Genomic DNA, 25,553 nt, shown 5'->3' with positions numbered 1-25,553 from the left:
GATTCAATTGTAATTTTCAAACTGGATCCGTTCCCAGCTAAAGTATTACTCTTACCTTGTTGGTGCCCTTGAATTCCTCCAGGTCAAAGTCAAAGTGTCGAGCCAGGGCACCCACTGTGAAAAGTGATCGCAGCAGGAATGGTTTGTTTGCTGCCAAGGTTATGCTGTTAGGATCTTCTTGATGCTGAATCTTGAGCTTGTTAAGTGCACCTGGAATAGAAATGGCATATTTGTATTTGCAGTATAGTTATGTGTGTGTGTAGCTGAACAGACAGAAATCTATGAGAAAACTGCTTTTGTATCTCACCATAAAATCTGTTGAAACATGCCCAGACAAACTTGTAGTTGTGCGTGACTTTGTTAACAACAGCTCCCAGACAGCTCACACAGTGCTGAACCACCTACGGAAAGGAAGACAACCATGTCATCTCTTTACAAGCTTAAAATTCCATGAAGTAAATCTTGTACTACTGATTTGAATGCAGTCGGAACACGTTAGAAGTTGCGGCCACGCACAGTCATGCCATATTTGATAATGAGCTTCATGAGGTCCTCTTCAATGGTGGCAAGGAAAGTTTCACTGGGGTGCTCCATCAGCGGTACTACAAGTTCCAGGATCTTTGCCACATTGCAAATAACCATGAAGTCATTGGCAGTCTGCAGGAAACAATTTGGCACTCATTATTGGTGGAAATGAAAATTAATCAATCAGGAAAAAAAGCGTTACAATCGGGGTAAAATGTGTTGTCAAATGTTATAGAAAAGAAATACATCAAAAAACAAAAGGATAACTTCCTCAGTTTCATGTCCTTAGTCAAGCAATATGAAAGCAAATTTATAAGGCAACTTACATTACACTTGGTGGTTAAGTAAGGTTGCATGGTCATGGCATGTTTGACCATGAGCTGCGCCCTGATCTTGCTGAACAAATACAATGTTGTGATGCATGCCACTAACCGTGTCGAGTTTACACCCTTGTTCTCTACAAAAGGAAAAAAGGAGGCAATAATTTACTTCATTGATATGATTTAAAGATTGAATTTTACTACTGCAAGTACAATCCGAAAAAAATATGCATACCTGCAAGAGATTCCTCATATTTAAGGATGTGCTCTACTAGATTGTCAACGAGCTGAACACAGGCCTTTTTCGCTGGCTTATAAGATGCATCTTCCTCTGACTTCAGAAGCTAATGGAAGTAGTACATTTAATTTATTTTTCAAAGATTTAATTACCAAGACATTTCAGAAGTGTCGACACGAGACAAAGAAACAAAAACACTTACATTCTGAAGAAGCTGCTCAAACCAATCGTACCCTGTGTCTCGACAGGCTGCAACCTAAGGGAGAAATCATTCAGATAGAATAAGGAAAAAATATGTGGGATCAAATTAATGAATGAATAATTTTTGGTTGACAAAAACTTCAGTCAGTTAAACTCACAACATCAGTGATGTTGAGGATCTTTCTGGTCATTGTCTCTTTGTCGTGAGCTGGAGTTGGAGTAAACCACAACTTCTGGAATGTCTCATTTACCAATTTCTATAGGGTAAACAGGTACATGTATAATCAGGGGGGATCTTTACAAATAATCCAGCAATGTAAATAAATGTATTTAGAAGAACAGGGGAATTGCAAAATGCAAACAACAACAAAAAAGGAGAAGATAAAAGTACTTATTAGTTGATCTCTACCTTAATGCCCTCTTCATCATTGACCCTGCGGATCATCCTCACACACATCTCAGTAATTTTGCTGAAGGTTGGCTGCTCCAGACAGATGTCTCGGAGGATCTTTATTACTCGTTTCCTTACGCTTATACCAGTGTCCTGTAGAAAGAAAAAACTGATTAAAACTTTCCAAATTCTTGTACACCATTTGAAAAAAAAGCTGAGCGTCAGTTCAAAACGTGAAACTTGCAAGTGCATTTGCATTATCCTTACAATAGGTGGCAGCATGGGACTATAATAAAGATTGAACTTTTCATGAACCCTCCTGGGCATTTCCATGCCAACAGGCACAACAATATCAGTGAGCTCACTTCATATACTCAAAGTAGTAAGGAAAAGTAGTGTGTTGGATTAGGCGTTAAGATTAATGTCATATCTACCATTAGCCTTTCAATTATGCTTGTTAGTACTGCACAACATTGTGCTATTAACATTGCGAGTTCTTTCTTTTATTGAAATAACTTCTGAATCACCTAAAATTACACAAGATTTGGAATTATGAATGCAATTTATGTGTTTTACATACACACACACACGCACACGCACTCACACACACACACACACACACACACACACACACACACACACACACACACACACACACAACTCAGTTACAAGGAGAATCTGTCCTCTTCACAGCATTAGCTTGTGTGTATATGCGACAGTATCAGTTTCCATACCAGCTTTTCATTGAGCAGTTCACTGAAATAATTTTTAGGAAGGATTGAAAAAGGAAAAAAGAAATAAATCTAAATTATTTGTGACATCCATGAGGAAATTCTTTCAGTCATTAGCTTTCCCACTAGTGACTAAAAGTTGTAAATTGAAAGGTCCAGAACTATAAGATATCTTCGAATTGTTAGCTATGCCAAATTGTAATAAGTAGTGAAGGACGCATTGGCCGGTTTGTGCACAGATCTGCTGTTAGTCTTAAAGTGTTTCATGTTATTACTGCACAAACCAGACACTACAACAGCATTGCAGCTAAATCCAAGCAGTGAAAGCTCCTCCATTAACTTGGTGTGAATGTCTGTCAGATTTGAAAGCATGTTTCTTAACATCAGCGAGACAGATAATCCAAGTAAAACTACTCACCAGTATTCTCTCAATGAGCATGTCATAGTACTGCTCGGTTAGTTGGGGTCTGCTGAGCACAAATCTGCCCAGCAGCTCTACAGCTGCCTCTCTTACACTTGTGGAGTTGTCCATCAAACGACCATGCACACCACGCTGCATGTCAGACTGTAGAAGTAGTAGAAACAGCCCATGTCGATTATAAAGATTTAAGATTTAATTAATGACCCCAAGTAGATGCATGAATTACCAAGACTAAATTCATATGAAAGTTTACGGTTAAGACATTACATATCATGCACTAAAGTTGATATGGGAATCAAGAAGAATTCAGGCATGATTAAATGTCTTTAAAGGCAATGATCCACACATACTCTTGCTAGTATACTGGGGTCCACAGCCACAACCTCAGAAAGACATTTCATGGCTTTAGTCCTTACAGCTATGGCACTTTCACCAAGGACTCGCAAAATCTTGGGGAAAAAAAAGAGGGGGGAAAGAGAGAATTCAAGAAGCAGTCTGGAAATAAACTAAAACACTGGTATATCGATCAGCAGTTAAGTTAATTATTGAAAAATAACTTTCAATCTCACCTGTGTTAAATAAATATCAAAGCTCTGGGCAAACGGCCTCATCGAGGCCAAATAACGCACAATCAGACATGAGTCATCATAGTCCACAGTGTCAGAGTTCATTCTAGAAAGGGCAAAGACGAAGAATTTACCATTAACATACAGTAACTTAGCAGGAGCAATAAAGCAGGCCTGAATAATTAGCAGGTTTGTGACATGAGAGACTAAATTGAGGAGCCAATTCCTTACTTCAGTGTGGTGAAATGAGCTGGTGTAGTTTTGATGATGTTGCGAAGGAACTTCTTGCGCTTCTCAGCACGTTGCATAATTTCACCAGTGGTCTCCAGTTCCTTGGCATGTTGTGGTCCGTCTGATGAGTCCTCATCCTTTGGATTCTGGTTACGCATGGACTTCTCCGCTTCTGTAGTGGTGTCCCGGAACCACTGAGCTATATAGAACTTTCTTGCAAACTACAAAAGAAAAAAAAGACACAATATTAGCTAAATTATTCCAAGAATCGTTTTTTTTTTTCATGACTGGTAAAAAATGTTTAGATGATGTTGGGATGAACTCCCATTTTGAGTTTTAGTTTTTTTTGTGTGTGTGTATGCCTTCAGGGTTTTGTAGTGTACAACTGCATTTCTTAAAACAGATTGGAAAAATCTTCAGCAAAACTTGATATAAAATCTAACAGGACATATATAGTGATATTATCTGTTAAAAAGATGAGACAATTTCAAGTCATTGTTGAGCCAGTCTTAAGTAAACGCACCACCAGTGACGGATCGGTCTCAGCATTCTCTTCCAAGTAGTCCAACAGAGCCTTCTGCAACTGCTGGGTTTCATCATTACCCGGGGACTACAAACACAGAGAGGATTATTTTTTTTAAAGTGCAAAGTGAGGGTATATTTGTATAAAAAAACTTTTTCCAGTATGAACATTAAGTTATACTTTCAAAGTGAGGTCAAATTGTCTTCCTACCTGTTGTAAAATGCGATCAATTGATCTCTGGTCCATCTTACTGGTGACCGCATCCTTTCTCAAACGAGCTGCAACTGTGCCCAAATAGTCAAGGGAAGCCACTCTCAGAGCCATCTCCGTCTGCTTATTGCTGAACTGGTGTACCTGGTGTGCCATAAACAGAAGAAAGCATATATGACACGATGAAGGTTGAAAAAAAAAAAAAAAATACATTGCTGTGCGTTTGTATTTGAAAAAAGTTCAATTCTGATATTACATTAATTATATACAACCAGTGCAAATACTTCAATTTAAATCAATTAAATGTCTGTTAACAAAATGATGAGGAAAAAAAAACCATTAAAAAGGTATTCAAATGGGAAATTTCTACTTTTTGGCAGACAATTACTGCCCTTAGGACAATTTTAAAAAACACTTTGAATTGTGAATTTTTTCAGTCGAAGCCACGGACACTGACCAGTAGTCTACCAAGGAGACTGAGGAGCAGTTCTGCAGCAGGCCATTCTGGTTTATTTACTGTAGAGAGAAGATCTTGGACAAAGTTCTCAAACAGCGGCCGGTAATCTTCTTCTCCTTGCTTACTGCCACACCTGAGTGAGGACAAGAAAAAGGCAAGAAAGGGACAGATAAAGACACTGTGATTTCAGAACAAGGTAGCAGACCAAATGCTAAGTAAGTAAATGAGGAAAAAAATAACAATCGTGATTCAAAGTTGATGCCACAAGAGGGCTGAGACAAAGAGAAGATGATGAGGGGAAAAAAATACAATTTACAAGTTCAGAGTTTAAAAATCTATTATGCTTCAAGAGAATGTCTAATGAAGTATAAGGTACAATAGAAAATATAATTGAAAGAAGGTATTACTTCTTGAGGAAGACTGAGAGGAAGTTTTGTGCGGTTCTCATTGCGGTCTCATATGAATTGGTTATCAAAACATCTTGATCGACCTGAAAGAGAAAAAATAGATGAGCTGAGATTAAGAGACAAGACAGGAACCAAATAACCATGTCTGAATTTGTTGAAATTTAGCATCGTTCGTCTTGGTTCCTCGAGTCGATCACCCACCTTATTGTCGTACTCTTCAAAGGTGTCTCTGTCATGAGGGAGGTGGACTACACACTGAATGAGCTGTAGAACCAAGGCTGTCACCATTTGGATGTACATTGGCTCTCCATCCTGGTCTGAGCTGTTTAATCTTAACGTAGGAAGCCATCATACATTATCATACCAGATCCAAGACTACACAAACAAATCAAACTATCATAGTTACTTCATATATAGCAAAGTACCTGAAGTTCCTGAGGGAGCGTTTACTTGTCGGTAGCCTTGCTAAAGACGTGAAGATCTCCTCCAAAATTAACTGCCGATGCTTCTCATAGCGTGAAAAGACCTTGAGACAGGAAACAATTAGGTGTACTGTCTTAACCTAATTTACCTTACAAATTTATGGTTCAGATTGTCTATATTTCTTAAGACATTGAATCAACTTACTGCTGTGACTAGTTTAATAGCACACAGTTGCAGCTCACTGACATTCTCCACAAAAAATGGAGTGATTCCCATCGAAGAAACCTGAGGAAATGTTTAAAGGACAAAACGAGCAGAGAAACCAAAGAAAAGAGAAGTAAACATAGTGGTTAAGAAAACTGTTGAGTAAAATTGTGGAAAACATGGTACTTTCAAGAACATATAACATAGCATATATGCAATGTCCCAAGTAGGTAATTAGATTGTACATTCAAACTTAATGGACTTAAAGTCCACACAGACTGTTAAAAACGTTTAACTTAATTTAAAAATTAAAATTTAACTAAGTAGCTGAAGTGTGTCAGATTTTACCTGGAGGATGGTGGTGTCTGTTAGAAGCTGAATCTCCAGAAGTTCAGAGATGTTGCTCACAATGTCACACACTTTGTTGTACAACATGACAATTACACGTTGCTTGTGCGTCGAGCATTTGGCACGCTTTGCCTTTGAGCTCAACATGCCACCTATATGGGCAAGAAGAATGCCATATATTGATATTTGAATCAATTAATATATGTTAACTATTGAATGTGTTTTGAAAATAACAGTTGGAAGTACATAGTTTCAACTAAACAGGATTAATTGAATCACTGCCACAAATCAGATTTCATTAGCATCATGCAAATACAGATATCCATTTTCCTCACCTCCATGTGGGTCTACTCTATAGACGGGGTCATATTGTGGGTACAGCGTGTTCTGAAGATGGAACTTGGTGTATTGTAACACCCGCTCAATGACATCCTCTATGTAGACTGCCTTCGGCATATGTGTGGAGGTCATAATATGAAGAGCTGTTAGGCAGGCGTCTGCGGACTTTGTGACTCTCTCCATTATTAAGTCTCTCCACAGTCTCTCCTCATCCTCAGCATCATGGTCCTGTGGTGTGACAGCATGGCAAACAACTTTTTGGATCAGGAGAGTTTTAAAGTATCAAACACATTGTATATATATTTGCAGTCAATTATCTCATAAATGGCACTACTATGCAATACTGTACAGAACATCAGAGAGAAAAAAAGACAGAGAATACTTACATGATTAATCATGGTCGAGAGCTTGGACCCATCCTGGATATTCTTCTCCAGTATGTTCAACAGCTTCACCAACTTGTCAGATGGTATCTGAAACAACAGTGTGTTACTTAAAGCTGAATATGGGGTGCAGCAACGGTGGTTTGACCAAAAATCAAAGTTAAAATAAAGTAGTCGTGTTTGAAATGTTTCACCATACCCTGCTTGAGATTCCCATGGCCTTTATCTTAGCGGACTCACTGCCCAGTTCACTCAGTTGGTGTTTACCGAGCAGCAATTCCTGAGGTATCTCATCATCATCTGTAGCTGCATAAAAAATAAAAACAAATTGAAAAAAAAAATTACACGAACACACGAATAAAACAGCATGCAAGGTACTGTTAAAAAAAAAAAAAAAGGCAAATATGAGCTATGTATATTTAAGACTTTAAGACGTTTACCCATAGCGGTAAAATCCACATCCTCCAGATTATCCAGAATATTATCAATGCTTGCTAGAAACCGCTTGAAAGTTGAAGAATCCATCAGCTCTTCTTGGGTAAGCTTGGGCTCATATGCTTTCCGTTTTTTCTGCTTCTCTTTCATCTTCATTTTTCTGGCAACTGAGTTAGACAAAAAAAAAAGTATGCTCTTTTGTTTTAGGTGAAGAACATTATGTGTCAGTCTTATTTGGAATTAGAGAAAATGCAAGGAATCCATGTTAGGTATCACTATCATTTTCCTGTCATTTTCAGGCGTGTGGAACTTCACCTATGGCTTCATTGGCTGATCACAACAGAGTACATCACAACAAATCTAAGAAATAAATACAACGCTGTGCAAGAATCAAATTACACTGAAAATGTAAAACTGCTAATCTACATAACAAAATCACTGAATTTGGAATTGGCAGGTTCTCGTTCAAGTTAATGGTTACAGTACCAGTTCCGAAGCATTATCATGACAGCAGATTCTGAATTTGGTAAAGGTCTGCAGAGTAGGGATTACAAACATTTTGTTGGCATTTTGGATTCACACGTTTTCCATTATGGTCTTCCCAACAACATTTTCCACATATACCACGTAGAAATCCATAAACTGAATGGATTAATCAACACTTCTCATCCATTGAGAGATGTGACACACCTTCACTCATGCTGGGCGGTGGTGAATCCTCCTCAGATGAGTCTCTGTAACGGCTTCCTGAGCCTCTTCGGCCGCCATCCCGGTGACCACTTTTCCGATGATCCCCTGAACCTCTCCGCTCCCTTTCCTCAAACTCCCAGGACCTGTCTTTTTCTCGACGCTGACGTTTCCTTGCAGCTAGAGTGAGTGTTAAAAAAAAAAAAAAGCTCAAATCAATTAATGTCTCGACAAAACTTCATCATACTACCATAAGCCACAGAAGTAACTACTTTAGACTTAGTTAAGGGAACTTTATCATGGCTGTAAAAGAAAAGTGAGAGAGCTACCATTGTCCCCCGATCCCCCCTCCCCCACCACCAATGTCAAGCAAAAACCATACCAGTGATAAATGAAAGTTGATAAAAAAGGAACTCACCCTCTCCGCTTGCATCTTCATCTGAGCTGACCTCTGCATATTTGGGTCTCTCATTTGCTGTGCTTCGTTTCCTCTTGTTCATCTTAACTCTTTCACAAAGAGGCATGGTTGACTCTATCTCTGCCAGTAACTCTGGGGGCAGCTCCTTCAGAATTGCTGGGTCCATACCACCTAATTATGATATTATGCAGAGGTTATTGGTTTCTCTAGGATTAGGACTTTGAATATAAGACATATAGAAAGATCAACATTTTCAGATTCATCATAGTGAGGTTACTTCAGTGAAAAGAAAACACACACTGCCCATACATCTATACATAAAGTTCTTACTCTTGCCAGACTTTCCTGAAGAAAGCCTGTTCTTCCCAGACTTGCTGTGACGAATAATTCTTTGGATCTGGTCAACAGAGAGCTTTTTCAGGACCACAACAGGCTTGGGCCTCTTCTCAAAGTCCTGTACCAAACCCAATCTCTCCAGTTTAACCTTTGGCTGGCCCCAGATTTGACTTTCAGAAGCAACACCGCCTTCCTTATCTCGTTTTATCTGAAAGAATGACAGCAGGGAAGTCAGTCCTCTATCATATTTATACTCAGTGAAAAAGTTCAGAATATTACAATTAATTTCTGGACAGAAAAAACACAGCCAAAAAATATGAAATGATAAAACTGCAATGTTTCAAACAGATTGACGTGAAATTAGTGAGAATCTCTTGACAAAACTTAAAGGAATACTCCACAGTTTTTAATATTATCTCTAGGTCTAAGTAACATGGGCAACTGCATCCTACACTTACATGTAGCATGTAAAGACATTGAATGGTAGTTTTTTTTCCCTCCAGTAATTAATAAGGAAACAACATTTTAATCACTTTCAAAATGACAAATTTTTCAGGTTAAAATTTGTGAAAAATGTAAAGTCAATTTTATAAGATATACATTACAGTAGTTTCCCTGCAGCTAGCTGTCCACTAACAATGATGCATTTCGTTCAGTGAAGTTTTTTAATACTTTGTGTTGTAAAGGAAAAATTTCACAGATTGAAATGTGATTGGTTTGTCCAAGTGTACCCACATGCTTCTCTTGTGGGCCTGCAATTTATAATGAGACAGTCAATCACCTCAATTTGACATAGTAGGATAAAGGTTCAACCTAAATGAGGTAATAATTTGCTGACCTCAGACTATAAAGATTTTAGAAAATTCGTTGAAGATTTGGATGTGACGTCCATGTGATTGGTAAAGCACCTTCCATTCATTTAACACAATGCATTTTACATTGTACACAATGTTGCGCTCACATACATGCACGCGCGCACACACACACACACAAATACACATGCGCACGCACACACATTCACTGGAAGCATGTATTTACATGCAACACTTGAGAGGCAGTAGTGGAGCATTTCTTTAAGATTCTTTCCTCTAATTATGGGAATACATGAAACATGTTTTAATAATTCAAACAGCTATTTTACCTTCAAATATGTGGTGAAATTTGTGTTAATATGTTAATATAAAAAACAAAAAAAATCTACCCGAGATAACGCAAAGAATTATGAATGGAAAAATTAAGAGGAAAACGAAAGTGAAGAGTGACTGTGAGATTGCAGGCAGTGACAGCTGAATGATTGGTAGGTATTTGGTTTGGTCAGCTCAGATCACCTTCGGGATCTGGAAGTTCTTCAGTGCGCCACTATGACCTCCTAGGAGCTGAGCTGGGAAAGAATCTGGAAGTTTAATGCCAGAAGCAGATGACATTGGTTTTGAACCATCTTGTCTATGGTTGCTCCGACCAGCCTCTCCAAGTGAAGCAGCCCGAAAGCCCGACCTATCTCGGTCACTTCGGCAGCGAGCATCGGGGGACCGTCTCTCTCGACCTCCAGTCTCGCTCCGGTGCCTCCTTTCTCTGTCAGATTCTCGGCCCCTGTCTCGTCCATGTTCCCCTCGGTTTGATGACTTAGGCATCTCTGACCGCCTGTCTGAAGACTTCTCATCATGTCTGTGCTTTGACGACTCACGGCCTTCTCTCCTGCTGTCATGTTTATCGACCCTGTTCTTGATGACCTCTGGCCGTCCATCTGGTTTCAACCGCAAAGCTGTGTCAGAACCCTCAACTGCAGCAGGACCACTAGCTGGTTCTTCAGGCCAGCGCTGGGCCTCGAGGGCAGGAATAGGGGCAGCCAGACAGGAGTCGAGCTGACCATCAACCCGGCCTGCCTGCTGGAGGTCGATGCTCACCATGAGGGGAGGGCGACTGGCACCATTCCCAGCTGCTGTTGCCTCTTGTGGGGTCAGTTTGCCAGCATTGCCACCTCCTGTTGATCCACTTCCTGGGGCCCCTGTGGGGCCACCTGGTCCCATTGCGCCCGGCTCCAGGGGAAAAGAGTCTTGTTTTCTCTTCTTCAGTGGCTTGTCTGCAGACACACAACACAGGAATATTATATTAGAATATTTTTGAAAACACCAATACTTGTCCCAAAAGGTTAAAATGATCCCACATACCTTTATCTTGCACCTCTTTCGAACACTTCTCACTAGCTGCCTCCCGTTCTATCCTTTCAATTTCTGCGAGGGCATCAAGTTCCACCTCATCATAAGGGGAACTGGGAGGCTGGAGGCCACTGGCACCACCTGCGTGCTGGGAGATCTGTTGCTGTCGTGCTCCAAGATTTTGCTGGAGAACAGGCACCTGCTGGAAGCCCATTTCAGCTTCCATGTTGTCAGAATTATGGTCCATGCCTTGTGCAACATCACCTAAAATAATTCCCCAAAACATCTATTAGCATGGTATTTCAAGGGCTGATGATTTCAACTGTTCACTCACATAATCTTAAGCATTCCACAATATTGTGACATGAAAAGATGCAATCAATGTAATTAAATTTTGAACTGCATGCATATGGAGGTAAAATCAATAAAAACATTCATTCAAAAATGCCTCCAACTAAACAGATCTAAACCTGCTCACCTGGAGGATCAGACTCATTTGACTTCACCCTGGACAATTTGAGGGTAAGTTTGGTGGAGTCTTTGTTCGGAGAGCTAACAATGTCGTACATATCTTTCTCCTCTTTCACTACTGGAGTTTTCTTCCTTTGCTGAAGATGTTGTTTCTGGTCAGCTGCTCCCTCCCTTGGTGACGGTGCATAGGGAGGTGGTGACTGCAAAATCAGTGGGGGGCGAGAGCCCACTATGGGGAAGAAAAAGAAAAAAATTGAAGGCCCCCTTCAAGAGGTAAATGAAAATGTACATAAGCAAACTTGAGACAAACAACAAACAAAACAAAACAAACAGACAACCAAAACAAACACAAAAGCTGTTATCCTTTTCACTGACAGTGGTATCAACCAATCGTGTATTGTCATACGAGTGAATTGTCTCTGTGATAACGGTGATGGCTTGTTCATACAACAAACTCTCCCTCCACCTGCACTTTCCTTACATTTGGGTGTTCCTTCATTCCCTGCCGGAGAGCAACCTGACTGTGACGATCTCAGAGGGAAAGCAGGATTTCTCATGGTTGAGTCCCCCTCCTGGTTAACACATGGATAAAACAGACATAAGCCACATTGGAGAGGTTGACAGTCATTAGTTTCATGAATATTTTTAGGCATTTCACACAGACTACATTGTTACACCATTAGTTTTATAATTGGGGTGTAATTATGGATCCCGAGAACTATTCAATGTCCTAAAACACTAACATGACAAGTGATGATGTGGCGTGATGTATACGCATGCACCATTACTTTCCCCAAGTCATATTACATATAACATATATATTACATATATTATATATTACATATTACATATATATTACAATGCTATTTACTTTTAATTTGATATTACGTGTTGATTTCTACATCATCTCAGGGAGAAACACTTTTTTTTACAATAAACCCATTTAAGACAGAGCTGTGAAAAAAATGACTAAAACATAGATGAAAATCAGTCAAGATTCTTAATTGGTTAGTGCACATTCCATTAAATACACATTATATACAAAAAATGTTGTACTGCCTAGCATGATCCTCCTTTAAATGTACAGCTGCTAACTTTAAAAACGTCTTTCTGGTCAACATTGTGTATATTAAAAACAACCAAAAGCTACCATACTCAAGTGCCCTAATCTAATATATTATTCTACATAAGGTTTCTTTAATTGTTGTCCCATTGTATCGAGCACAAGAACAACGCAACTAAGAAAAAGAAATAGCCCCGGCACTTTATTTAAATATCAGGCGATAAAGCTACTGAAACACAGCCATTCAAACAAATGCAAATAGAAAGGAGTCTAAAGTAAACATAAACTGAAATACCAAATTTGAAGATAGTTAATAACTTCCCTGGCACTAATTGCTGCCTTTAGCTGAAGGCAGGCTTGACTATTTGCAAGGGCTAGAGTGGTGTGTCAAGCTGTCACATTGAAAAACATGATTCAGCAAAACAGAAAAAGGTAGAATAGCACGGATTGGATTCCTTTAAATATCTAGAATTCTAAGAACTGCCCTCACTTAGCATGGTAAGTTTGGTAATTCATCATTTTCAATTTTTTTCTGTTCAAACGGTCTTCATTAACATGGAAAAGTTTACCTCATTGCCAAGTCGGTGAACAATGTTTAGGTAGTCCTCAGTGCCGTGCCTGTCTGAGTGGTGGTTAGCAGCGTTGGACATCTGCCCCGATACTTTGCCTTCATGAATGTTTCGTATGCTGCCTGGAACCATGGGACTGGCCACTGAAACTAATGAGATACAACAAGAAAATGCATCATTTTTATGTCATCTATGGGTACAATTATTACTATGATTGCAAACAAACAAACAAATAAATAAATACATCGACAGTCTTTTTACATTACATTACATCGCATTAAGAGGCGTCACGAGATCCAGTAAGATGATGAGCGAATCAGTAACATAAGTCATTTTCAAAAGTTAATCAAACAAGGTGACAAATGGAAGAGTGTTTTACTTGAAACATTGAGGGACGGATGGGGCCTATAACATATTCTACCAGGAAAAAACTCATGAAGTTGAATAATAGGATCAGATTTGTAACACTCAACTCAAAAAGCGTGCATGTGGTATGGATGCACACACATGCCCACTGAACAGGAGGGACCACCATCAATCACTGTGCTGAATCTCAATCTAATTCCACAATATGACTGCTCAGGATAAGTATATCTAGTTTCCATCCCAATTGAGTTCAAAATGATATTACATTCTACCGATTAATTCAATGTAGTTCCACAGCTCAGAGTAGAAAATCAGCACACAATTTTAAATCTCTTAAAATCAGGGATGTCACAAGAATAAACACTGACAGCAAGCTGATAGAAAAATATAAATCATGGTGGTGCATCTTTTGACATGGTCTTGAAAATGCCTGTGTACTGTGATGTGATGAAAAGAACTGTGATGCCGGAAAATTATGAATAATTATGAACAAAACACAAGAACCGATCTGACTTGGTAGCAAGTGCTGGCAGTGATGAGTGACATTTGAGTACCGGTATATTCATTGTCTACAGCATTTATCCTATACACAGGGTCATGGTTGGGCTATAGCCACTCAAAGTACAGAATAAAAACTATAAGCGATATTATGGATCAAAAATCAATTCCAACACCACACACAAAATTATACCAGTACATTTGCGGCTTTTAGGCAGTGAAGAGAAGGTGAATCGCAACAGTCAAACCAAAAGTTAGATTGCCCACTGTTGAATATCCACTCAAGTTGGATCATCTATTTCACCTTAGTGACAAGCAGGTCTCCCAGAGACTGCTGGGTGCAGGTGTAAAAAAGTCTTAACTTGTTTATAAACTCTTGGTTGCGGCCCACATAAGTACAACTGTCAACATTAAAAACGCAATGATTTTGTCAACAGAAAATAAGAACATTCAGTCGCTGCAATAATTTAAATCACCTCACCCACAGTCACTTGTTCTCATATTCACTGTTTGAGTTTAATGTAGGAACAAGTTATAGAGATGATGACCAGTAAGTCGGACTGCACTTTGCTTGGCGATTGTCTTCTGATTCAGTAGAACATTCAAATATTACACTCTCACCTTGTTGGATCTGTTGGTGCTGGTTATAGCTGGGTGGTTGTTGGTGGGGATACTGCTGTATGTAACCAGTTGCGGGGCTCTGAGGAGTATAGGGACTCGGCACCGGGCTATTCTGCTGACCCATATATCGACTACTAGACCCAGTCTGGGGGGCCACAAAACGGCTGATGGTAAGGGCAGAGAGAAAGACAGTAAAGGATCATTATACTTATGTAACACCATTAACAGTAAATTATATCAAACCCTATGCTCCTATATTAAATGGCAGCAAAGCAATGACAATAATGTTGGGAAGTAATATTGTGACTTAATATATGAAAAGCAATTTCTCCCCAAACTAAATGTTACTACAGTAAAATAAGATAAATCTGCAATATAAAATTTAAACAGAGAGAAAACATATGCACAACAAATACAACTATTTGTATTTACTATCTTGATGAACACACGGCTTTTTAGGATTGACCCACCTTGATGGACTAGGAGATATAGCTGCGGGCGGGAAGTTTGCAGGCTGAGCTGGGCTATGCATGGAGTTTTGGGTAATCTTGTACTGTTGTACCATTGGTTGCTGCATAACATCTGCTCAGGGACGGGGGGAAAAAAGGAAATAATGGTCATACTTAATACATGGAGTAGATATGTTGTGTTCATAAAAGACAAGATGAAGTTCTGATGTTTGTGTTCCATGTCATCATGCATAAGGTAAGTACTGTTCATACTTTTCTCCCTGAAGATGCCAGGGTTTCTGGCCAGCATGGTCTGCAGCAGCAGTGGTGCATCTCCTTCTGGCTCATCGCTCCCAAGGTTGTCCTTAAGCTCTCTAGACAAACATAAAAAAGAAAGGGTTCCAGTCACATGTACAATGGTGCGAATGGGGTTTGACAGAATTATATTACCGTTACTTGTTTTTTCATTATGACTCTAATGTCTTTATATTTCCTGATATTTCATGGCTGATAATTGCAGTGCATCTCTTATGTACTCACATGTGCTCTGTGGACACCTGGTTGAGGCCATGGGCTAGCTGGGAAGCAAGATTCTCATCCCTACAACCCAATAGGCAATTAACCTCCTCTGCAATCCTTCCATTGTACAGGAGGCTCTTAGTGGTGGTGGCCGGGAGAGGGGAAGGAAGGGGCAGCTGGTTCAACACTGGGACAAGGACGGAGATGATAGAGGAAAATAGAAATAAGATTAAAACCAGGAGAAAGTCTGCAAAAATAGGCATGACCAATCAAGGAAATACGGAGAAGAAAGTAGATAAGTTAAAGTCCAGAATAATCCCAACTAACATGTTAAATGCCAGTATTTTAAATATAAAATTGTGCCTTTAGACAAAGCTTTGAATTACTTACAGTCTGTTAGGCTAGCAATCCCAGCAAGAGTGGTGATGGGAACATGAGGCATATCCCCATTCATGCTGAAGGTGAGGGTTGGGGAGTGTGTTAATACACAGGAAGATCAGGGGGTCAATGGACGACACCCGTCCTCACATCTCCTGACACCTGGGAAGAATAGAAGTTTAAGTTAGAGAAGAATTTGAAAAACATGAATGGTGAACATGAGGGGTCACGATTTAAAATTGGAATAAAACAGGGGAGAGGGACATTGTGAAAAAGAGAAGGGCAAAAGTGTTTTTTCAGCATATTCTTTGTGTTACTGCCTGGATCAGAGGCTGCCAGAGCTGAATTATTGATGTCATTCCTTGAGTTTTTATTATAAATGTCATTCATGATTGATATAAACTGAAATCAGATTCAATTCACCAAGTATGACCACGAGATTAAGGAAATATTAACAAGAGCCAATGAAAGCAAACGGATAAGCGACTTGGTAGCTTGTAGTAGAAACTAGAATTCATAACTAGGAATCAATAACCAGCTTCTGGTAAGGACCACCGTTTTTTATTACATTGGGCATCAGAATCATGGACCTCCATTCATATCAATTTTTCTCATCAAAGCCTGCACGGTTTTCTGTTAATTGTGCATTGCAAAACTATGACATCAATAACATGCACAGTCCACAACTAAGTAACGATGCAGAGATTGGCAAAGACAGTTTCAATTCACGAGGACAAATGACTGCAACGGTAAATGTAATATCTGCAAAACTGATGACATCAATCAAAGCAGCATGGGCTGAAATTAATGGAATGTCATGTGTTGGACACTAGGCACATGAACCAGCGCTTCCTAAATGAGCTGCCTAGCCTCACAGATTGGTTAAATATCAGATGTGTAGGTCCCAGAGCCATCCAGGTTTGCTTTAAATGTGGTTTCCAGGATTCATCACAATCCTAAACAAAAACAACTGTCATGAAAATTACACTAATTCTGAGGGTTTCTGCTGCCACTGCTAATCCTGTGGTTACATTCACCTTGCCTTAAAAATCTGCTGTGCCAGTAAATCTCTAAACAGATGGAGGAAAACAAGCAAGGGAAGAGAATAGCGTGCAGTCAAAGTTTTCAGCAGTGAACAGCACACTGCAATCAAAATTCTATACTATTTTGAGGCAGAATCACAACATTGGATATCATTTTCAATCAACAGATACACACAAACAATAACACAATCAACAAAATACTCTGAGCAACACACCAATTGATAATTTTCAGTCAGAACCTTGTTACGTTGACAAAGATGCTGATGATCAAATCCTGTTCAATATCTAGGCCAAAATAAGGATATAACACACGGCAACCTCTGCTGTTCCACTTGAAATTTGGAAATGTATGGATTTTCTCCATCTGGTTAAAACTATACACAGCAGTTACACACTAGCCTTGGACTGGCACCTTAAATGAGCCAATATTAGTATCCATGTCTGGTCCAGAGCCTGAAATAGTCACTGAGTTGGCAGTGCCTAGCAAACTTTTTTTTTTATCTAAATACAGAGCTAATGGCAACCAACTATGCAAAACATTGAGGTTTTGTGTAGCCAAAGAAATTTGGAAAAGGAGTACATGGCAAAGCCAATATTGTTTCTGACATACCCTGGAATACACTACCAAATACATCATCACAAAATACAACTTCAAAATTCACTGATACAAATCCTCGACAATTAACTTCTGCTACTGGTATATAACTATATATACAACTATAAATATTTTAGGGGCATCAAAAATACTTTAATCTTCCAAAAAATAACCAAAACTAACTCAAAAAATTAAAATTATTTGGTTAATCACACTGTGCCTAGATTTTTGTCTCTAGTTCCAAAGGGAAACCTAACTGAAAATGACAACATAACTGCTACTTAAAACATACCAGTAGTGCACTTGAGTTTTATAAATTAATGATAACATTTTCCATCTGTCTTTAAAACATAGGGTAAGGTATACTAATGTAGATTAAATTCACACACAAATTTCTGTTTGGCTTGACACCATGTATATAGATTTTTATGTACTCTCTAGTGAGTTTTCACTTTTTGATGCTGAAGTGATGCCTCAGTCCTGCTGTTTAGGGCAGCAGTGTCTTTCGACACTATGTTTTTAACATGAAGGAGTGAATATGTGACTATATTGCAACTGCAGGGCAACAGTACAGAAACTCACTCGTAAGATAGTCCTGACGTTTCTATTTTTTATGCAGAGACAAATATTAATTTTTCACATCAAAAGCCCCACTCGAATGACTCCATATGCATCATAACAATATCAATTAAAAGTTTAGCAGTGTCTTGATGTTTTTCAGAAACATGTAGCTGCCAGATAAGATTCCAGGTATACAAGTGAACACAAATCTGTAAGTTGTCTCTTTTGTAAAATAAACTTAAGGAAGCTGAGATAAAGGGATTTTCTGCTGATCCCAAGCACAAATAAAGGTGGAAAAAATTCAAGTTAATCGTCTTCTACTAAACAACAGCAAGACTGTGTAATGTCAAGGCAAGCCGAACATGAACGTGCCATTGGATCGACAGCATTCTGACGATAAGCGATCTCCCACGTAACAATTCTATATGAAGAGTACAGTAGTTTACGTATCCTTCAGTGATGAATCCACCCATAACAGAATTAGGAAAGGCAAACGCATCCTGCCTAGGTGCAATGCTTGTAGGCAATGACACTGGACTTAAGTGTTTCGTCTCGAACTGCCTGAACCTTAATATAATCACAAATCAGACAAAAAGCAAAACTGAAAACTGTTTATTCAGTGTTTCCCATGTATTCAACGTGAATAAAATTTTAGCCGACACATGCTGAATTTCTATTTTTGGAACTTTGTGGCTGCTGTTGCCCTCCAAAAACACATCTCATTGGACCTGTAAATAGAACGATACAATCCCCATGTCCTGTTGGTTGTCCCACACACTCAACCAACAACTGGAAAAAGCAAACATACAACAGGCACATCCGCAATGCAACATCTTTGGAGCAGAGCAGGTTTTTGTTTTGTTTTTTTTACCTGCCTTACCTGCTCCTTGTGTAGGCTACAGTTGCACTGATCAGTTTCAAGACATCTGAGGAGGTATTTCCAGGAAATATATAAGGCAAGAAGTCAGCATCCTCTTGGTGTTTCACAAACAGTATCTGCTACTGCACTGCTTGTATAGCCTATTGAAAATTTCAACAACAGGTGGATGGAAGTACCATTAAGCGGACTGATCAACACTGAAAAACCATTGTAATATTACTGCCCAAAATCCCTTCAGAAATCGCTCTGTCTTAACTCTTAATTATCTAGGTTTTCTTTGTAAACAGTTCTGTTATGTTTCACCCAGGCACGACCATTTATGAAATGTATTTTTGACCCAACAAGCAAATACATGAGACCTTTTCAACCAGCCCCTACCATGGCCACAAGAATAATTCAGAAGTGTGCATTAACATGCTGTACTGTTGTATTATTTATTTACACACTAATCCCTTGGGGTCTCTTGCGTGTAAGTTCCTTAAAGGCCAGTCTCATACAGATGTTTGTCTCAAATACTGTCGAACTGTGTGATATAGGCAAATAAAAGTGGAGGTCAATAACTGCAGTTACAAGGTAAAATTAATAAAGAATATTCTATTATAGTTTCAACAGACCAAGACCACTGACACCAGGAACAGTCCTAGATAATGAAGTAATTGAAGAGAAGTGCAAACCACAAGCCTCCATGCTTATATGATGCAGATGTAGAAATGTTAAAAGAAGGAGAATTGGTCTTTCAAGTATTTGCTGTCAATATCTAGCCATTTGATAGACAGAGATGGATGAATATTTGTTGTCAAATCAATTAATCATCTTTATCCATATTTCTTGCACACAGACCTACATTGAGACTAACTGACCTCTGTTGGGAGTTCCACTCAGAGCAAAGTAAAAGCTCTCAACTTCAAAAACCAGCAACAAGAACAGATAACTTCAGTAACATCATAAAAAAATCTCTTGATAGTCACCCATGTCAGAACAGCAGAATAGCAATTGTGCTTGAAAAATATTCGAAAATTCAATCGAGTCCAGCTGGAATGACAAAATAGCTGTTTATACACAAACAGCTATCAAGAACAATTAAAACAAACAAAGCCCCAGGAGCAACCAAGTTTAATAGCTTTGAGCACTTCAAGATTCAACTCGGATTTGGTCTGTTGCTTGACAGTTCTTCACGGCCTCATAGAGTCGATCACATAGAGAATACAGAATATAATCATGGCCTGAGTGGGAAAAAACTAGGTATATTTGGGGCTTGTAGAAGTATTTTAAGGATTTCCATCAATTTCTTATAGTATTACTAATTTATTCTACTTTTTATTTGTATCATTTAGTCATTACTGCTACTTCAGTATTTGCAGTGCTGCCTCATTATTTTATTTCTGCCATGACTGCAGTGTAATCCTTTTCCCCATTAGGAGTCAAAATTATCTGATATTTCATGAAATGAAAACAATAGCTCATCTAATAACAACACGTTTGTCCTATTGTTTGAGTCACACTTTTTGACATCCTATCATAACTGTGGATGTTTTGATTGACAGTGGCCCTTTGGTGTGGGTTTATCATGGCACATTTTCTTCATGCTAGCAGATGCATTCTAAGAATAAAATCTCCCCAAAACAATTATATAGCAATTACTATTAAATAAATGTGTGTGAAAAGGACTCAAATTGTGGTCTACAAATACAATGACAAATCTAAAGTTCAATAACAGGTTTCCAGGCAATGGAAGTGTTGCATCTTGGTCCATGTGGAAGGCCAAAAAAAGGGTATAGTGTAAAAAGGAAATTCACTTGAAAATGCTCTAACATATCAGTTCAGCATTGAGGAGCGACAAATAACAGACTGGATACTTCAAATCACATGTCCTGAACTAAGGTACACCTTGTGATATTTTAAATCACACAATTGGGGAAGGATTGGGTCCGGTGGAGCACAAATGATAAATCATGGAGGCATGGTGATGTAGATGTTCAAATTTATCAGGCATCTGTGCAAACAAATGCATTCATACTCAGCTTTGGGGTAGTTAATATAGCCAATAGATACTTTGCTTCCAGTACATGTAACAAAATAAATGTATGTGTTTCACACGATAAATCCACAGGAATAAGACTTGATGTCATATTCCAAAACCCAACTCGTAAGCCTCATTGACAAAAAGAAGTCTCATACCTATAATCGGGGATGAGCCAAATCTGAATGTTATTGGGGAAGGGCATATAATGTGATGGACGCCATAATTTATTTCCCAACCAAGAACTGGTAGGGCAGGGTAATATATTCATAACATATCTTCCACCTGAAATATCATGTCAAAAATAGGGATACAGAATTTGACTAACCAAATTGCATTTTTTTTGTTTTCATAACTCTTTTACTTATTGGACTTGGCTAACATTATAGAGGAACTTTTCACAATGCATTCATCCATCCATTAAAACACATACATATAGTGGAAGCTGCCATGCAAGGAGCAGCATAACTCATTAGGAGCAACTGGACTGGACAGGTGGACAACGAAACTCTGATATTCAGAAGGCCACTCAAACAAAAATCAACGCTGAACGAATTATTAAACTTTTTGCCAATATGCAGCAAATTCACTTGGATATTTTCAGACCACAGAAAAAATGTCCTAAATTGCTGAAATCGACAGACAATTTTAAAATTAGCAAGTACCTCCAAGTGAGCAAGACAGTACATTAGAAATATATGTTTGACCTTATACGCAAGGGAATGTCTGAAGTAAGTCATTCCGGCTACAGAGAGCCAGTGGTTTGAGAGATGAAAGGTCAGGTCTATCACTTGTATAAACTTAACCACAGAAGATGAAGAACTTCATTGACGTCTGAACAATATTCACAGCACCTAATTTAGGATAAAGGACTTGGTATCTTCAGTTACTTTATTCTAATCTTTGATTTAAATAATTATTGTAATATTTACAACAGGAGACACAGAGTTAAAGTAATGTGTATGATTTCTACAATTCTGATATGAATAACTGCCAATATTTTCAACACAAAGAGTTATGCTTTCTTTCTTTTTCTCTTAAACAGAATGTCAATTTTTTTCTCCACATGGATGATGATAAAACCATGTGTAAGTCTTTTTTTTCTCTTGTTTGAACATGGACAAATGACCCACCTCCTATAATCAAATCACTGTCACTGATGCATGCATTATCGTTATCAATCAAATATGGTTGGACCACAGGTCAACAGTTTTCCTTTTTCAGTACAAAGGAAACAATGTATACATTGTACAATGTACATTTTCACTAATCAACAAGATGAACAGCCAAAAACACTGGCTTAAAGCTAAACTGACCTGTAATAAACACTCAGTATGTATAAGTGTATTAATAGATATTCTTTCTATCTCCATTCATTTCAAACTATGTATACACATTAGGTCAAAGAAAAGCCTAGTACTTGCGGATAAGTCTGGCTGCTACAGTAAGCTGGAAGAGCCCTTTTACCTGAATTTTTTTGATTTATGGAATACGGACAAATATCAAGATTAAGTATACACATCTCTCAAACTAGTCTGAACAATTATTTATCATAATCAATATTTTTTTACTAAACATTATCAGAAAAAAATCAAATAAATAAAATTGAAAACGGATAGTAATTGGAAACACGAGGGGCCTTCGGTCACAAATACCTTTTTGAAGAATTCTGTGCAGTCTCGGGTGGACTCACTGACATTTCAGAAAAAAAAACTCCTGCTCCTACAATCTGTTAAAAGAAAGTGCAAAGCTACATCAGGTGTCAATTCTTTGTAAAAAAAAAAAAAAATTACAATCAACAGCGGAAAACCCATCAGTGAGTATTGATAACTTAACAAAACAGGAATATCACAATATCCACTGATAAACATGCAAGTCTGTCATTCTATCTTAGAATGCAACAGTATAATTTTCCTTGTTGATAAAAACCCCTCCCCTTTTTAAAGTGATAGCAAGGAAATACATTTCCCAGCAACTTTAGCAGATCACTGATGAGAAGTTGTTCTGCATTTAAGAAAAAAAAACAAAACTCCCACAACGCTGTTGCCAATCGCAGATGTCAAACCGAGATAACCAGAACTTCTGCAGGACATACCCATTCCTCAAAATCACAGTGGGTGAAGGATGTTATAAGCATAATATCTGCTAGCTGCACCTGAGACATACTCAGACTGTGAGCTGTTTTCAGTTTGCAGGAACTGAGATGACAGCTGGGAGACTGACAGGCAGGACGCAGCACAAAGGAACAGATGCACCGTGATGGTGGCGGCAGTTGTGGGGGGTTACATCCTCCTGTATCGAGTAGTTACTGAGCGCTTTCAGCATGGTGCTTAATTGCGGAGCATATGTAAAATGTCTAATTTCGCACCAGATACCCCAAGACAAATCCGTAATAAAAGGACGAAAATGTCCACGAAATTGCGATCTGTTGGATAACGCGGGCTCTACGCAGTTCGTTCTCAGTCAAAACATTTCCAAAACAGGTAGCAATCAAAACTAAAATTGGCCCTGCCAATGGCTCATGCAAACCAAAACATAGCACTAGCGCTCTAACAAGTCCAGATAACGATAACATAGAAGCTATTTCTGCCACGGGTGACATTAACATCCACTTAGTTGATAATCTTAATAATTAATGTATCCTTAAATGTCAACAGCTAGCCGCTACTTCCGATCAAAAACATTAAAGGTAACATTATACTACCAAGAAGTTGACTACCGGGATCTTCTGAGCTAACCACAGAGCTAACATTTGTGATACCACGTACCATAGCGGCTAAGTCCACTTACGCTAGCTGCCCATCATTCACTATCAACAATCGTTGTGTTTTTACGGCTAGCTGGTTACGCTAACTAGCTCTAACTGTTGTTGGTTAGCATCTAACGCTGCTACTAGTTTTGATAAAGGAGACGCTTCAAGTTATAAAATGAAGCCTTTCGTGGATTACGGAACGATAGCCGAATTCCATGGAACTCGAGAAGAGAGTGATGTGTCTGGCAAAGTAGCTTTAGATCTTTAGACGGCAACGGTACATATTCCAACTCCGAAGCAACGGCCCGATCCTCGGGCTCGACAAATGACATCCAGTTGAGGCCGTGCGCCTGGGCAGAGCAAAAACACACCTAGCTAGCTTGGCTGTTCGCTAGCTTCCGTTACCTCCCGGTCAACGATTAACGACGCCGTAGGTGGTTTTGCAGCAAAGCAATTTCTAATGTTATTGTTCATTCAAGCAATTTCAAATGTTTGCAGAAAAAATAAATAAATGTGAATAAATTTACCTTCGGATGTTGTGCCCTAAGGGAGGGGAATGTTTTAGCTTGGTTTGTGTCCGTGTCTCTAGCTCCCCCTTTCTTCTCTCGCAGCTCCTCCAGAAGGAACCCGATTGGCTTGCCAGCTAGCTGGCGAGCTAGCTTGCTAGCTATCAACAATAATCCGGGTCGGACCGATTCGTTCTTCTTCCGTCACTCAAGGGTGAATATTTCAACGTACATTCTTGGGAAAACATTCGTTCTTCGGAGTTGCTGTTGGTCTGTGCTGACATGAACAATGAGTGCAGCCAATTTCGACAGTAGATGAGAAATATGACGATTGTTGCGATCATCAAGAGGCTCTCCTCTCGTAGAACAAAATGCCGACCGGAAGTTCTGCTGTCTGACTGACCAAAGATCTCAGGAGTGACTCCCTCCATCGGCGCCAAACAAAATGCCATGCAACGTTTCACATTTATGCCGCTAGAGGGAGCCTCAACACAACTTTAGCTCTTATGTTCCTCCACATTGTGCCAAAGACAAACAGACAGAAAGTATCATTTGCATTCACTCTCTTAACATAACAAATACCACAAATGTCCACACTTGACGTCTATCCAGAGTTTATCGTCCTAAATTTAACTCAATCTGACCTTTTTTACTAGTGATCAAAAAGATGCTCAAAAACCAAAACCATGACAAGCGATGAGCCTGTCCTGTGTTGTAGGACAATTTATCTTTTTATTTACCTGATTATTCTCAAGTTATAGTCATGTATCATAGGTAATAAATAATGAGATACTGTGTTTGTACGTTTGTCTGCAAACCTAAAAACCTCAAATAACTGACTGTCATAAGCAATAACGTAAAAAAAATCCCCATCTCATAGAAATAGTCTAAATTCAAAATTTGTTTCAAGAGAATAGAATTGCACTCAAATCAGTTGCATTACATTAATAATATTCAGATTTTAAAATGAAATTGTTTGTGTACACTGTGATTCAAACAACAATAAAACAATGAAATCAGTTTTTGTAAATAAAATGTCACAATTTTTTAGACTGTATAAAACTGTTTTTTCAAACGGCAACAATTCGTTTCAATTTTTTAATGGCTTATTTATTAAAAATGAGTGAGTGAGGGAGAAAAGCATTAAGGAAGTTGGCCTGTGACAATGGCCTGTAAAATTAGTAAATGATTTGGGGCATCAGTTTTGGTTAGATAGTCAGTTCAGGAGGGAAGAAATGCTATTCAGCTCACCTGCAAAACCAAATTCTACTGAAAGAAGGACAACTTCATTTGCCAACATTTGCTGAGCTCT

General features: G+C 38.7%; 1 protein-coding gene across 2 annotated transcripts in view; it reads right to left on the bottom strand.

Annotated features, from left to right (window-relative positions):
• Positions 1 to 24,622, bottom strand: part of nipbla (NIPBL cohesin loading factor a) — a 29,869-nt gene extending 5,247 nt beyond the window's left edge. The window contains exons 1-39 of one of the 2 annotated variants that reach the window (XM_086173905.1): positions 24,263 to 24,622; positions 22,639 to 22,712; positions 15,897 to 16,046; positions 15,528 to 15,693; positions 15,261 to 15,361; positions 15,009 to 15,120; positions 14,539 to 14,702; positions 13,054 to 13,202; positions 11,903 to 11,993; positions 11,429 to 11,650; positions 10,963 to 11,214; positions 10,123 to 10,874; positions 8,789 to 9,002; positions 8,459 to 8,629; positions 8,044 to 8,220; positions 7,359 to 7,520; positions 7,118 to 7,224; positions 6,922 to 7,008; positions 6,532 to 6,763; positions 6,197 to 6,348; positions 5,849 to 5,929; positions 5,647 to 5,747; positions 5,423 to 5,552; positions 5,222 to 5,304; positions 4,815 to 4,947; positions 4,358 to 4,501; positions 4,148 to 4,234; positions 3,625 to 3,845; positions 3,397 to 3,499; positions 3,178 to 3,276; positions 2,825 to 2,971; positions 1,694 to 1,828; positions 1,443 to 1,541; positions 1,286 to 1,339; positions 1,081 to 1,189; positions 852 to 982; positions 517 to 657; positions 308 to 401; positions 56 to 210 (exon numbers count right to left, since the gene is read on the bottom strand). In XM_086173905.1, the coding sequence (XP_086030031.1) occupies positions 56 to 210; positions 308 to 401; positions 517 to 657; positions 852 to 982; positions 1,081 to 1,189; positions 1,286 to 1,339; positions 1,443 to 1,541; positions 1,694 to 1,828; positions 2,825 to 2,971; positions 3,178 to 3,276; positions 3,397 to 3,499; positions 3,625 to 3,845; positions 4,148 to 4,234; positions 4,358 to 4,501; positions 4,815 to 4,947; positions 5,222 to 5,304; positions 5,423 to 5,552; positions 5,647 to 5,747; positions 5,849 to 5,929; positions 6,197 to 6,348; positions 6,532 to 6,763; positions 6,922 to 7,008; positions 7,118 to 7,224; positions 7,359 to 7,520; positions 8,044 to 8,220; positions 8,459 to 8,629; positions 8,789 to 9,002; positions 10,123 to 10,874; positions 10,963 to 11,214; positions 11,429 to 11,650; positions 11,903 to 11,993; positions 13,054 to 13,202; positions 14,539 to 14,702; positions 15,009 to 15,120; positions 15,261 to 15,361; positions 15,528 to 15,693; positions 15,897 to 15,960 (5,622 nt within the window). In that variant the 5' untranslated portion in view covers positions 15,961 to 16,046; positions 22,639 to 22,712; positions 24,263 to 24,622. The remainder of the gene's footprint in view (positions 1 to 55; positions 211 to 307; positions 402 to 516; positions 658 to 851; positions 983 to 1,080; positions 1,190 to 1,285; positions 1,340 to 1,442; positions 1,542 to 1,693; positions 1,829 to 2,824; positions 2,972 to 3,177; positions 3,277 to 3,396; positions 3,500 to 3,624; positions 3,846 to 4,147; positions 4,235 to 4,357; positions 4,502 to 4,814; positions 4,948 to 5,221; positions 5,305 to 5,422; positions 5,553 to 5,646; positions 5,748 to 5,848; positions 5,930 to 6,196; positions 6,349 to 6,531; positions 6,764 to 6,921; positions 7,009 to 7,117; positions 7,225 to 7,358; positions 7,521 to 8,043; positions 8,221 to 8,458; positions 8,630 to 8,788; positions 9,003 to 10,122; positions 10,875 to 10,962; positions 11,215 to 11,428; positions 11,651 to 11,902; positions 11,994 to 13,053; positions 13,203 to 14,538; positions 14,703 to 15,008; positions 15,121 to 15,260; positions 15,362 to 15,527; positions 15,694 to 15,896; positions 16,047 to 22,638; positions 22,713 to 24,262) is intronic. The other variant, XM_086173906.1, reaches the window with a different exon arrangement.
• Between the last annotated feature and the right edge of the window lie 931 nt (positions 24,623 to 25,553).

This window comes from Fistularia commersonii, chromosome 26, assembly GCF_037954325.1.
Source record: "Fistularia commersonii isolate RoL2024-O1a breed Wild chromosome 26, RoL_Fcom_v1.0, whole genome shotgun sequence".
Classification (NCBI taxonomy): domain Eukaryota; kingdom Metazoa; phylum Chordata; class Actinopteri; order Syngnathiformes; family Fistulariidae; genus Fistularia; species Fistularia commersonii.
Note: the sequence above shows the minus strand (reverse complement) of the source record. Positions and strands in the feature narration are given on the sequence as shown.